Source organism: Crocuta crocuta, unplaced genomic scaffold (assembly GCF_008692635.1).
Source record: "Crocuta crocuta isolate KB4526 unplaced genomic scaffold, BGI_CrCroc_1.0 scaffold289, whole genome shotgun sequence".
In the NCBI taxonomy this organism is placed as follows: domain Eukaryota; kingdom Metazoa; phylum Chordata; class Mammalia; order Carnivora; family Hyaenidae; genus Crocuta; species Crocuta crocuta.
The window spans coordinates 1,306,570-1,321,073 of record NW_027533264.1 but is presented as its reverse complement, the minus strand read 5'-3'; the positions used below and the strand labels follow the sequence as shown (position 1 = coordinate 1,321,073).

General features: G+C 56.6%; 1 protein-coding gene across 3 annotated transcripts in view; it reads left to right on the top strand.

Moving 5' to 3' along the window:
• DCAKD (dephospho-CoA kinase domain containing) overlaps positions 1 to 9,824 on the top strand; it is a 37,873-nt gene extending 28,049 nt beyond the window's left edge. For 2 of the 3 annotated variants that reach the window (XM_077747749.1, XM_077747748.1), the window contains exons 2-5: positions 470 to 673; positions 1,312 to 1,515; positions 5,486 to 5,573; positions 8,969 to 9,356. In XM_077747749.1, the coding sequence (XP_077603875.1) occupies positions 562 to 673; positions 1,312 to 1,515; positions 5,486 to 5,573; positions 8,969 to 9,260 (696 nt within the window). In that variant the 5' untranslated portion in view covers positions 470 to 561 and the 3' untranslated portion in view covers positions 9,261 to 9,356. Of the gene's footprint in view, positions 1 to 469; positions 674 to 1,311; positions 1,516 to 5,485; positions 5,574 to 8,968 lie in introns of all 3 variants that reach the window. The other variant, XM_077747750.1, reaches the window with a different exon arrangement.
• Positions 9,825 to 14,504: the final 4,680 nt, after the last annotated feature.

Below are 14,504 nucleotides of genomic sequence, written 5' to 3'. Positions count from 1 at the left end.
GGGGGAAGGCCGGGGGGGGGAGGGCATTTTCCCCTGTGACCCTGTGAGCCTCAGTGTCCCAGACTATAAAGTGGAGGCCAGAGAGGGCACAGCTCTGTGGGCACCTGGAAGGTGCCTTGGGTTCGCCACGGAGAGACAGGTGTGCCCTTCCTATGGGAAGTTCGCTTGCAGCGGGGTACCACCGCCTCCAGAAAACACCGTGCGTGGCAGCACCTGACCTGGTTCTGCCAACTCAGCGTTTTGACTGCTAAGTTTATACTGTGTTGGTTCACCTAGTTTGTGAGTGTTTTCTAAAGGCTACTGGAGGCCTGTCCTGAAAGCAGTTTCTGTCTTCGGATGGACCCAGATTCCCCCACGCTCAGAAGGCCACACTCTGCATGGGCAGGCTGCGTCTCTCTTCCCTTCCTGGGCCTCCCTCTCCCCGGGTCATGCAGGCGTGACACTTATCAGGCCCTGCTGTCGTCCACAGGGCAGGCCGTCCCGCTGGCCAAGCGTGCCCTGCTCCGGTAATTCCCCGCCTCCCGGCTCTGCATTCTCGCTGGCCTCCTCTTTCCTGGGAAGATGTTCCTGGTGGGCCTGACAGGGGGCATCGCCTCAGGCAAGAGCTCGGTGATCCAGGTGTTCCAGCAGCTGGGCTGTGCTGTGGTTGACGTTGACGTCATCGCCCGGCAGGGTGAGTTGGAAGGTGGTGGGACTGTGCCCAGCAGCTCCCCTGTGCCCCTTTCTGCCATCTTGTCTCATCTTTGTCTCACCTTTTAATTTATTTATTAAGAAAAACCTTTTTTTAATGTTTGTTTTTGAGAGAAAGAGCAGGAGAGGGAGCGGGGGACGGGCAGAGAGAGAGGGAGACACAGAATCGGAAGCAGGCTCTGGGCTTTGCGCTGTCAGCACAGACCCCGACACGGGGCTCAAACTCACAAACGGTGAGATCATGACCCGAGCTGAAGTCGGGCGCTGACCCGACTGAGCCTCCCAGGCGCCCCTGTCTCACTTTTTTATAAGTCCTTTCAAGGCCTCAGAGGAGAGGACAGCCTTTTCCGTCAGGCCCGGTCTGATTTCCTGCTCCCTGCCCCACACTGCCCCTCTCCCCACCCCGTTTCCTCTCCCCTCTCCTACACCTCACCCTGTGACCAACATGAGGGATTCTGTGCACTCTCTTCCTTAACTGCTTTCCCTCCTCTCGTTTTGTTTTCGCTCCAACTGAAAGAGGCACCCCTGGGTTCCCCCATCATTTTGCCCCTAGTCATTTGGGGGCCTCTGGCTGGCCTGGAGGCCCTGGAGAGTGACCCAGCCCCCCTCCTCATGCCACAGTCGTCCAGCCAGGATACCCTGCCCACCGGCGCATTGTGGAGGCTTTTGGCACTGAGGTCTTGCTGGAGAATGGTAACATCAATCGCAAGGTCCTGGGGGACCTGATCTTCAACCAGCCCGACCGGCGGCATCTACTCAACACCATCACGCACCCTGAGATCCGCAAGGAAATGATGAAGGAGACCTTCAAGTACTTCCTCCGAGGTAAGACCCAGGGCCTGGGACAGGTGCAACGAGCTCTTTCCTTCCAGCGCCAGGGCCCTCCTCCTCTGCAGAAAGGCTGGCCACAGAGAGAGGCGCTGGCTGTCCTGGCTGCCAAGTTCACGCTGTTCCTTTGCACCCCCCACGCAGAGCCCTGTGCCAACCCCCGTGCCAACCCCCGAGGAAAGGTGCACATGTCCCTCAGCATTTAAAGAGGTTGACAATTGAATGAGAAGAGACACTTGAGGCTTTTGAGCCGCGATCCCCAGGAAGTAAGTTGATTTTTCTGGCAGGGATGGGAGTAATACCAGCTGATGAATAATGGAGTCTGGAGACCGGGGCTTAAGTCCTAGCTTCACAGCGTCTAACTGTGTGACTTTGTTGAGTGAGCCAACCCGTCCTCTCCATAGTGAGGCTAATAATAATGCCAACCTCGAGAAGCTGTTAGGGGAACCGGGTTCACATCAGTGCCTGTCCCTCACTGCACGGTATAAACCACAGTCAAAGTCAGTTTTGGTGCTGGTTGGGCTGCCTGGGAAAGTAAGCTTGCAGACTGGACACTGGGGAGGGTCCCAAATGGCCAGGGCAGGTGCAGAGTGAGGGGTTGTAAGCAGGGGATAATCCTCTGGGGCCTGGTGGAGAGAGGTTCTGACACGTGCCAGGATTGAAAGAAAGGAGAGTGAAAAGCCAGAGTCTGTGCTCAGTTGGCAGGAGCCTTCTCATGGAGGTTATCAGCCTTCCCCAAGCAATAGCCACGATGTCAGGCCTGTTCTCCAGGCTGGTGTTGGGCAGGGGCGACCTGATATGCAGGATGGGGTCAGTCGCCAGCAGAGAGCAGTGGCTTGAGATCAGGCCGGAAAGCTGGCTGAAGGACCCTGCAGATCTGCCCACCGGCCTTTGGCAGAATGTGGGCGGCATCAGAGTGGAAGGCCTGGCTGCTTGTGTCCCCACCATCAATCACGATGCAGAGACTTTCCTTCTTGGAGGGTATGGGGCAGCCTTCTAGGTTTTCTCCTGGCTTTTGCACTATGATCTTGGCCAAACACCTTATTTTATTCTCTTGTGCATCAAGTTCTCATGTAGGGTAGGGAGAAGTTCCAACTTCCTCTGGCCCATACCTCCCTTCAGAAGGAAAGAGATGACAGACATCCATAACGTTGCTCACCCCCACCCCCACCCCTACCCCTTTTCCCCTGCCCTGGCCGGGGTGAGGGTGGGCTCCAGGCATTCTCCCTGCTGGACCAGCTTGCTCTGCATCTCTGCACCTTGCCGCAGGCCTCCCTCCTTCCCCCCTCAAGGGGAGTCTCTGGACTCCTTCTGCCTTTGTCCTGCTTCTTGTGTCTGCGAAGCCTGTCCCCCACCCAGGAGCGAGGCCTTCTGCCTTTCAGTCCTGCCCTTTTGCATTCGCTCCCCGGCCAGTTGCAAGTACATCTGCAGGGCTTTGAGGCCGTGGCGGCTCTCCCCTTCTGAAATTAAGCATCGGATAATGTCACCCGCTCCAAAGTTCCCCTGCTGTGTCATCCACCCAGCCTCCCCTCTCCCCAACCACCACCACTTAAATAAAAGCCAGAAAGCTCTTTTCAGCTCGATAAGGTGAAAAATGGGGACGACAGCTGTGGCTTCCACAGTCCCAGTTTTTCCCTGATGAGTATAACAAATACAACTGTCAAAGTTGGTATAATCAAACGTCAGATAAGATCACCAGCTGTTGGGGAGGTCTCTGTGTAGGCAGACGGATGTCTTAATAGAGTCAGGATAGTTTGCAGAGCTTATCAAGCAGGAGGGATGTGACAGCTGAATAGCCCTTTGCCGGTGAACCAAAGAGCTGGCCGCGAGCTCCCGAGAGAGGGGCCGAGGAGAAAGGACAGTGGGGGGAGAGGGAAGGGGGGGCAGAGCAGGAAGGGGAGATAAGAGGCCTGGAGAGGGTCTGGTCTTGGCTCCTGTTCTGAGCTGGAAGGGGAACGGGGGCACTGAACGGCCCCCCTTCTTCCAGGGAATGGTGGTAATAAGAGCCATCATTAATGGAGCACTTGGGGAACGTCTGGGTGAGGAGGCGATGAGTAGCTTACATGCCTTCACTCATGTGGTCCTTACCACTCCCCGTGAGGGATGTAGCCTTCGCTCACAGATGAGGTTTGTGAAGGGGCCCAAAGTCACATGGGAAAGTGGGGAGGGAGGGGCTGCAAACCCAGGCGCGTCATCAGAGCCCACTCTCCTAACCCCCTCGTTCAGCTGAACGTTTTCCTTGGGCTTCCTGAGCACCAGATCCTGGGGAACCGGAAAACCAGCAGCCTGGGCCGTCACCCCTGTTCTCTGCATCACCTGGAGCACCAGTTTCCCTGTGACCCCCCTGGAACTGGCGTGCCGTGTGTCTGGCTCTGTGGTTGGAAGTGTTTGCGGCAGGAGGCCATCCCAGCCAGGCAGGCATCTGTGGGCAGAGGCAGCGCCCATCCCTCTCTCGCACTGCTCCTGGACCCTCGCCAGCTTCCTGCACATACCCAGTGGACACTGGCCTGGAGGGAACTGGGAGTGTGCAGTTCATGGTGTTCCTGTGTGGGCAGCCTGGGCACACGCCCTCCCACTGTGGGTCTTGACTGGCCTTGGAGTGTACTGGGAGGGCCAGCCAAAGCCGTTTCCCTCACTGGAGCACGTTCTGTTTTATTAGTCATAACCGCCCACCACCTCCAGACCCATCTCTGCCATCTCAGGCTGGAGGCTGCCTGTCGCACCAAAAAGCAGCCTCTTTCCTTTTGGGGCTATGGCTGCTGCCCGCATGTGAACCTCTCACAAAGAACTGGTAGAGAGCGCCATGCAGGACCCCTCTTCAGCAGGGAGCCACACTTTTGTTTTGGTGTTTTGGGTTTTTTTTTCTTTAACGTTTTATTTATTTTTGAGAGAGAGACAGCGTGAGCAGGAGAGGGTCAGAGAGAGAGGGAGACACAGAATTCGAAACAGGCTCCAGGCTCTGAGCTGGCAGTCAGCACAAAGCCCGACGCGGGGCTCGAACCCACGAACCGCGAGATCATGACCTGAGCCGAAGTCAGATGTTTAACCAACTGAGCCACTCAGCTGCCCCTGGTGTTTTGGGGTTTTTTGTTGTTATTTTGTTTTTGTTTTTGTTTTAGCAAAGATGGGTGAAGCAGGGCAGAAAGGGCCAGGTTCCTCCTGGAAACTCCCCAGTCTCCTCCAACTCTGGCTGTGTCTCACAAATAACAACTCTTTAGGTCCAAGGTCAAGGTGAACTCAATCCTCTGGGCACGCCCCGATCACCTCACCAGCTTCACTGCCCATCATGCAAGGCCTCTACGGCCAGAGCAGCAGAACCTCACTGCTCTGCATGCTTTGCCGTTCCCCATTCCTAGAACCTTCACCTCCAAACACTCATGTTCAAGTATCAAAGTCCCACCTGCTTTTCAGGGCTGGTACAAACACTGTCCCTTCCACAAGCTCTTCCCTGCTCATCTGGTCAAGAGTGACTGCAGTATTGTTACGAATGGCATCAGAACCGGCTAGCTTTCGGANAAATAACAACTCTTTAGGTCCAAGGTCAAGGTGAACTCAATCCTCTGGGCACGCCCCGATCACCTCACCAGCTTCACTGCCCATCATGCAAGGCCTCTACGGCCAGAGCAGCAGAACCTCACTGCTCCGCATGCTTTGCCGTTCCCCATTCCTAGAACCTTCACCTCCAAACACTCATGTTCAAGTATCAAAGTCCCACCTGCTTTTCAGGGCTGGTACAAACACTGTCCCTTCCACAAGCTCTTCCCTGCTCATCTGGTCAAGAGTGACTGCAGTATTCTGTTACGAATGGCATCAGAACCGGCTAGCTTTCGGGTTATGCCTACCCTTGCAAGGTCTCCCCCTTGCTAGGGAGCTCTCAGTGGTGGGGACCAACAGCTTCACCTCTGCTCCCGGGCCTAACACGTAGTGTTTGCAAAACTGAACTGTGGGTTTCCCGGCTTCTCCCCAGGATACCGCTATGTGATTCTGGATATCCCCCTGCTGTTTGAGACCAAGAAGCTGCTCAAGTACATGAAGCACACAGTGGTGGTGTACTGGTGAGTGTGGGGCATGGCCAGGCCTGGCCAAGGCTGGAAAGGTGGGCCCTGGGAACCGGCCCACATCGCTTTGCCCGGACTCCACTGGGCAACCAGGAAGTGCAGGGGGTTGGGGTGGTTGTGTCTAGAGCCTACAGGTACGACTTCTGTGCCTGACCCAGATATGCCCCAGGTAGGTGTGGGAAGCCAAGGCCCCCAGGTTTCTCTGGTTGCTTGGGAAGGGCTCCCCCTGCTGGCTGTTGGGGGCACTTCAGCCCCGATGCCCTGAGCTACCATGTTGTTTAGTCACGGGCTCCCTTTTCCCTCCTCTAGCACTTCTCAATTTTCCAGACAGCTCCCACATTTATTACTTCACTCAATTTACCTTCCAGCAGGAGTTGATACTTCTGAGTTACAGAAGAGAAAACCTGAGGGGGAAGTTTCTCGAGGGGGAGTCCGGGTCGCCCATTGGCAGCACCTATGAATGGACGGTTGCTGGGAGCCAACTGTCAGAGTCCAGCTAAGGAAGGAGCTTTGTTCCCAGAATCCCTCAGGACATGAAGCAAACCAGAATATAGGTTTGGCAAACAGAGCCAGATCAAACTGTCAGAGAAAATGAGTCACAGTCCCAGTGGGGTGAGAGAGTAGATGAGGCTGCAGGGCGTCTCTGCCTCCCAGAAGCTTCCTGGATGCCACCCACCAGTACAACAGACACAGAAGTGGGCACTTGGGCTCTTGTGGGTATTTTGGGCACAGTGTGGCTCTCCAGAGACTGGTGCGTGGGAGGCCGCTAGCACACAGGAGGTGGGGCCCGGAGTGCTCATGCCCTAAGCTTCACCCTGCCCTCCCCCACAGCGTCCCACCGAGCCTGCCACTTAGGGCTCAGGCACCCTCACGGCTCCCCCGCTGGTCTACGTCTCCCCTGTAAACCTGCAACCTCTCTGGGTTCTTTAGTTCCTGTTTGTGAAAGACTATCAACCAAAGCCAAGTACTCTCTCGGGGTCTTAATACAATTGGAACTTTGCCCCCAAGGGATCAGAAAAGGATAGGGGGAATCTTCCAGTGCAGGTGAGGACACCGGTTGGTCGTATCTGCAGTCACCAGAAGACTCCATACCTGCCCCTTTCTCTCACTGCACTTTCCTTCCAGCTTGGTCTGTTGGCTAAGAGCAGAGAGAGCTGTGGCTCCTGGGTTCCATAGATTTAGCTGGGGTTTTTTAAAGTGTATTTATTTATTTTGAAAGAGAGAGCAAGTGGGGGTAGAGGCGGAGAAAGAGAGATGGGAGAGAATCCCAAGCAGGCTCTGCACCGCCAGCACAGAGCCCGATGTGGGGCTCGAACTCACAAACTGAGATCATGACCTGAGCCAAAATCAAGAGTCAGATACTTAACCAACCTAGCCGCCCCGGCGCCCCAGATCCAGCCTGTTCTACAGATCCTCCAGGCCCGCTCATCAGCCAGAGGGACCTTTGCTGGAACGTGGTGCCGTTCACACCCCACTTTCAGACACTTGAGAGATGCCAGAGACATGTGAATGAGCAAGTATTTGCTTTTCATAAAAGAGATCTACACTTTACAAAACTAAAGATGGATTCCTTTAACTATCAGACTGTCCCTGGTGCCTTTGAAATAATATGGGGCATTTACCAAAGTGTGATTATACTGAAGCATGATTATTCCCATTTTTGAGGAATTTGCCAATTGCGGAGTAAGTGTTTGGGTAAAAATCCTATTACCACAAATAGCATCACTCCTTAAACTAACCACATGGGGCTGTGTCTGAGCCCCAGGAAGGGCTGTAGGGAGCTCTGCCTTCCCAGTCCAAGAAGACCTCTGATCCAGGCCACACCTTCTGAAGGATGTGCACTCACAGGTGGCCCTGAGCCCCCTGCCTGCTTTCACCCAGATTTACCCAGCCCCAGATTTGCAGCGTCCATGACTAAGATCCAGTCCTTATTCTTAGCCAGGCAGGGGTTGGCCCCACGACCCTGACAGGACCCTGTCCTCATAACAAAGGAAATCAGAAGTCCTATTNCTCCAGGCTCTGAGCTGTCAGCACAGAGCCCAACACGGGGCCCGAACCCACGAACCATGAGATCATGACTTGAGCCGAAGCTGGATGCTCAACCGACTGAGCCACCCAGGCGCCCCTCTACAGGTCTTATCAGCCAGCCAGAAATGATTTTCTGGAGCATTCTGTTCTGAATGCCATTGGAATTGACTAGTGTTCAGTTTGTGTCTGTCAGTGGAAGACACATCCCAGGAAGGCCTCTGGTCTAGGCCACACCTAAGTGGAGACCAAACCGTAGTGTTCAATCGTCTCATCTTACAACTGGGAGAACTCAGGCCGAGTGGCAAGGCAGAGAGACCCCAGGTGGCAGAGAAGAGCTGCCGTGGCCCACACCCTCTTGTCCCCACTGAGGGGCTCAGGCAGCCGCAGAGCTAGAGAGGGGCTCGAGGTGACCCCAGAGGACAGCCCAGGGTTCCTGTGTAGCCAAAGGCAAGCTGGAGTTTCCTGAGGAAGGACCTACCTGCTAATATCAGAGGGGGCAACAGACATACTCCCTGAATTTCCTTTGGTTTCCGTTTGCTTGTTTAAGATTTTATTTGATTTTAAGTAATCTGTACACCCATGTGGGGTTCAAACTTATAACCTCAAGATCAAGAGTTGTATGCTCTGCTAACTGAGCCAGCCAGACACCCCTTTCTTTCTTATTTTATTTTACTTTACTTTATTTTATTTTTAATTTAATTTTATTTGAATTTCTTTTGGAGCCAGGAGACTGGGTGGTGGTTGGCTTAACCTGCGGTGCTTGGTGCTGTCCCAAGGACCAGACCCAGCTCTCAAGTCCTCGCTCTAAGCGGAAGCACCTTGGGGCTTGCCTGTCCCACTCTGTCAGTGGCATCGAGCACAGCAGCCACCACCCCCAGCTCAAAATGTGAAGGGGTGGGGGTAGTGAGGCAACGAGAGGGGTGTTTGTGGGGGCTCAGGAAGCTCTTTTGGATGCAGCAGGCCCAAGTCCCAGGGGAACTATAGGAAGCGATTGGCTGGCAGGCACAGGCTTTTCAGTAAAGGTCACCCACCCAGGGATCCAGGACGCGGCTGATGCCAGATGACCGGATCTTCCCATCTTATAACTGGGAAATCTCAGGCCTCATGGCGACGCAGCGAGACCCCAGATGGCAGAGAACAGCTGCCGCAGCCCTTCTCCCTCCTGTTTCCGGGAAGGAGTCCAGACAGCCCGGCATACTGCCGGGGGTCCTCACAGAGTGGGGTGAGGTGGGGGCAGCACCCCTCCCTGACCCGGGGGGACCCGAAAGAGGTTTGAGGGAAGGGGTGGCCCGTCCCTGTCACCCGCCAGCGGGAGGGAGGCTGGGGCCCACAGTGCCTGAGCAGCCCTCCCGCCCTGTCCTCAGTGACCGGGACACACAGCTGGCACGGCTGATGCGGCGGAACGGCCTGAACCGCGAGGACGCGGAGGCCCGGATCAAGGCCCAGCTGCCCCTGAAGGACAAGGTTCGCATGGCCCACCACGTCCTAGACAACTCGGGGGAGTGGAGCCTCACCAAGCGCCAGGTCGTCCTCCTGCATGGCGAGCTGGAGCGCTCCCTCGAGTACCTGCCCCTGAGGCTGGGGGTCCTGACGGGTCTAGCGGGCATCGCCGGCCTCCTCTACCTGCTCACCCGCTACCTCCTGCCCTCCCCCTAGCCGGCCGCTCCCAGCGCAGGAGGCCCCGGGCCTCCATCCCCTCAGAGGCTGAAGCAGGTAACAAAGGCATCCTGCTTCCTCTGGAGCCCTCAGCACGCACGCCCTCTGAATCTGGGCTGAGCCCTGCACCGGCCCAACCCTTCTTTGGAGTGCATCCCTCCTGAGGCAGAGAAACAGCCCTCTGTCAGTAGATCTCCTCCTCGCCTTCCCTCGGGCCCCTCCCGCTGTACCGCCTACCGAATGGAATCCACGATGGGCCATGAAAGCAACCATAGGAAACTGTGTAAGTTTCTTGGGGGTGCAGGTGAGAGGCGCTCTGTCTGGGGCCATTGGCACTGTTGAAGCTGGGAGGTTCCCTGGGGCCTGAGCCCTCTCCAAGCACATGCCCCATCATGACCGAAACCTGCTCCGCAGACCAGGGAAGTAGTTCTGGACCGAGGGCCGCCACCTTCAGACAGGATTCTCCCTGAGGTTGAAGCCCTCGGCCAGGATGCGGTGAGGACTCCCTTGTGGGTAATGCTAGGCCCCTCATGGGATGACGCACTGCCCCACCCTGGCATTTCTCCNCCCCAGGCTCACCATCTGCCACCCGTCTGCCACCCACTCCGTGTAGTCCTCACGCACCAGGCTGTTTCTTGCCTCCGTGCCTTCTCTGTGCTGTTCCCTTACCTAGAATACCTTTTGTTTCTCTGCAGCAGGATGACTCCCAGCTCAAGCACCATGTGAAGCCCCAGGCTGGGTCAGGTGCTCTGGGAGAACCTGTAAAGTTTTTTTACTTTAATCCACAGAATCGTAATCTGCCAAAAGCTGATTGGTCTCTCCTACTAGACTGTAAGCCGTTAGAGGGTAGGGACTGCGTCTCATTCATCTCTGTGTTTCCGGCGCAGAGGCTGAATTGCTATGGGTGCTTAATAAAGTGTGTTGATCTGAAGTGCCCTGCCCTGTTGTTTTTCCTCTAGCACTGTGGACTGACTGAGGTTCCCACACGTGGCTGATGCCATTTGGGGTTACGCTTGGTCTCCTCCCATGCTGAGGCCTGGGTCCTTCACCTCTCCGCCTCTCCAGTAGCCCTCTGACTTCTCGTGGGGCCCCAGGAGGACCCCAGGCGTGTCCTACAAGAGGAGGGTGGAGGCGCTGGGGCGGCATCCCCACTCACTTGCTTCATCTTCCTTCCCTGACCACTTAGACCAGTGCAGACCTCTGCTTTCTCTTGCTGGAGCTGGCAGACCTGCTGAGGTGCTGATCCCGCGGCCAGCAGCCTATTAAGGCCACAAATGAGTGTGACAAATGCAAATGCTGTGGTGGCCATATTTAGTGCCCCCTTTCCCAGAGCTGCTTATACCTCGGAGGCCAGCTCATTAAGTCACCGTACACCCCCAAGGGGCAAAGAAAGACTCAGTGTCTGGCTGTGTGGGAGGGGGTGGTNCCATGGCACCAGGCAAGAGGAGGAAAAGAAGAAAAGGCACAGACCCCTTACAGCCCTGTCACCCCCCAGTCGTTGAGAAAATGACTCCTTGTGAACGCCTGTGATGTTCTGGAAGGCATGCTGGATTTTTAACACCCCATAGGTAACAGATAACTGATCACTCTGCCCCAGAGCAGTGGAGGGGTCTGATTCTGGTCACAGAGCTGGGCTCCGAACCTCTGCCCGCTGCACCCCTGAGATTTCTCAGCCTGGGGACTGCATCTGGGCTCTGCCTCCTTTTTTTTTTTTTTAATTTAGTTTTTAGGGGATTTTTTTGTTTGTTTTTGTTTTGTTTTTTGAGAGCGAGAGAGAATCGGAGGCAGGCTCCCTGCTGTCAGCAGCAGAACCCAACGATGGGCTCAATCTTATGAACCATAAGCTCATGCATGACCTGAACTGAAATCAAGAGTCACTGCTTAACCCCCACCGCCTCTGCTTCCTTAAAGTGATCTCCCGACGAGAGTTTCTTCTATCAAGTTAGCTTCATAATGCTTCCATCAAAGGACTTAATAAATGGAGGACAGTGAAAAAACCCTTTGCAAACTGTAAAGCTCCAAAGAATTATTTTCTCCCGTGCTGAATCTGACACAAAAATGCAAAAATGTCAGAGGATGGGCCAGATTGAAAGGTGTGCAGAAAACGCCAGCCTTAAGGTACCCTGGTTCTGCCCCACATCCCACATCCCTCCTCTCCGCTCCCCTTTCCCAGGCTTTGTGGCCCAAGGCAGCCTTAGAAGGCCTACTGGGGGCGCCTAGCTGGCTCAGTTGGTAGAGCATGAAACTCTGAGTCGTGAGTTCAAGCCCCACATGGGGCGTAGAGCTCATTTTTTAAAAACATAGAAAAAAAAGAAGAATAAGGCCTACTTTCCCAGGGGCGCGACTTCACGGTTTGGTTGCTCCTGGGGATCCGGAGCCCCGAGACAGCGGGAGCCAGGCCACCGGGAGCCCAGCCCCGCGCGGAGCGGGCGGCCTCCCTTCCGGCCGGCAGGTGGCAGCACCCGCCCGGGTTGGGGTTGGGGCTCCGCGGCGGGCGTTTGCAAAGCAGTTACTAACTTTCCCCGGTCGCGCTCCCGCCTCCGCTCCCGGACCGCGGGCGCCTCTGATCCCGCGCCGAGCGGCTGCGGCGGGAGGCTTACCCCGGGCGCTAATTAAAAAGCGGTGTAGCTCGCCGAGTCCTCTTTGCTGGAGCTGCGGGGCGGAAGGATGTGTCCCCTGCCACCCCCGCGAGGATGACGGGCCTGAGACCCTGGCCTCCCAGCCTCCGCCCGCGCGCTCGGGCCGCGCGCTCCGTTCCCGGACTCTGGGCCTTACCCACGCCGCGGAGCGACAAAAACACCAGTGAGGGCTGCGCATGGCCTCTAGGTGGGGGCGAAGGGGACAGACAAGACCCCTAAAACCGCCCCCACCCCTGGCTCGGGCTGGCCCTAGGGTAACTAGCAGAGATTTACGGTTTACAAAGCACATTCACGCAGTTATCTCCTTGAAATCTAACAATTCGGTGAAGGAGTGAAGGAAGCAGGGCTAGAATTTATGGTTGAGCCATCGGACCCAAGGAACCAACGCGCACAATCTCCAAGCTTCTGGACTCCTAGCACATGCCTCTCCTACTACCTTCACGACCCCTTTAACTACACCTTGGCTCTTTGTCTAGGAGTTACTATCAAGTCCTCTTCAGATGTCCAGTAGCCTTCTTTCCTTGGGGAGGTTTGGGGCACCCCATAATGAGCCTCCTCGGCTGGGTACTGGATGGCAGAGGGACAGCTAGGTCTGCTTAAGTGCCCCTCGTTCTAACAAACCCACTTTAGGTGAGGAGGAACCAGTTCCCGGGCAGGAGAGGGAATGGGGGTGGGGGGAGTGATGACCTGGGGCCTGGGGGGCACGTAGGTGAGGGGGCAAGCGCGCTGACACGCGCGCGCGCACACACAACAGCGATGGCAGAAGAGGAGGAAGATGAAAGGGGTGGTGAGGCCCTGTGGGCTGCTTTCCCGCTCTTTTAGGAAGAGATGTGGCCGTGGCTCCTCTGTCACCCACAGAGCTGAGGCTGCACCTAGCTGGGGCCCAAAGAGCCTCCTCCTTGGGCTCCCCACCCTCGCCTCCCCAGCGCTCAGATTCCAATACAATTTCCAGCTAACCAGCATGTTGATAGAACAAGTCGGGCAGCCGGATTGCTGGCCAATTACAGGAAATCATTCTGCTCCACAGCTCAGCGCCCGGGGAGTGAAGGGAGGGAGGGAGAGAACAGGAGAGAGCCGGCTTGCAGGCTGGGAAGCGGTTTGGCTTCAGCTGAGGAGTGCCGCAGCCCTTAGAGGGGTGGGAGAGCAGGAGTGGATGGGGGGGGTGGCTTATGAGGGCGGTCCAGGAGGGGGCTCTTCCTCATCCTTACATTAAGCTCTGGGTCCAGCTCCTCTGTTGTAAGAAACCCATGTCCCAAGCCACAAAGAGAGTGAACTGGGCACTGAGGGCCCATGAGGAGGGCCCGGGAGGTGAGGCAACAGCTTGGAGTAGAAGGGGGACCGAGGGGGGATGGTGAGACCAATCTCTCCCAGAGCCCTGTGTTTGGGAATGGGGTTGGCACCCAGGCCTCCCTGGCCCAGAGGACCCATCAGAGCCATCTGGGTGCCTGGAAACCATCCATGCACAGAGGCAGCACCTGTGTTACCACACCCAGCTGGGAACCAAGGGGATCCTGGGGGGCCAGGAAAGGGGGTTTAAAGGGGAGGAGGGGAAGAAAGGGGCCGCAGCCTGCAGCCGAGTGGACCAGCACGGGCCTCACTTGGTGAAGGGGTAAATCTGGAAGCCACTCTTCTGCTCCAGAACATGGAGCACAGAAACATGGGAGGGGACATGGGCTTCCTCCCCTCCCCTCTCAGCCCCTCTGCCTTACCTCCCACATCTGGCCCTCAAGAAGCTCAGATGGAAGGACCCCAACTCCCTCCACTGTCGAACCATCTGAACCCACTGCTACCTTCCACGCTGACCTGGGTGCCTCTGCCACCCCCACCTCCATCCCTGATCACATCGTTCCCAGAACAATCTTAACTCCCGCCCCCCCCCCCCCAGGCAGCCCTACCCCGCAGACCCCGAGATCCCTCTGCTTCCCAACACCCTTGATTGATTAGCTCCCAGCACTAGGGTCTCTCCCCCAAAGAACTGAAAGATCATTGAGGGACAGAAACTTTTCTGTGGAATAACTTGCCCAGTGAATGACTGTTGTTGCTGTGTTTGTCTTGAACCCCAAAAGGAGGCAACTGTGACAACCAAAGATCCTTCCCCTGCCCCAGGCTGTAGCCAACTCCCCAGAACCCCTTCCCATTTCCCCAGGATCTCACTGCTCCTCCCAATTCCCAACCCTCTCCTTCAGACCCCGCCAGGGGTGGGGCCTGGCTTGGATTCACCCTCAACGCTTAGGCCACCCCAAGGATAGACAAACGGGCAGACATAGGAAAGGAGATGGGCCCAGCGCGCCAGCAACGCAGCGGCGCCGGGAAAGACGCCTTGTGAATGCTGTTGAAGGGCAAGGCCGTCATCAAAGTTCCTCTGGTGGGTGCACTGGGAGAAGGGGGTCAGCACCCTGGGGCCCCTCCTTCCCCGGGACACCTGCCCGAGCACATAGGCTTGGACGTCCGGAGTGGGATGTCCAGGCTAGCCCAATTCGTGTCCCTCGCTTGGCACGCAGTGGGCTCCCCGAGCTCTGCGGTGCTGATTAAGCCGCAGCTCCCCACTCCAAGCACCGCCTCCGCCGGCCCTCCTCTGGGCTCTGCCTCTCCCGGGCTGGGCGCG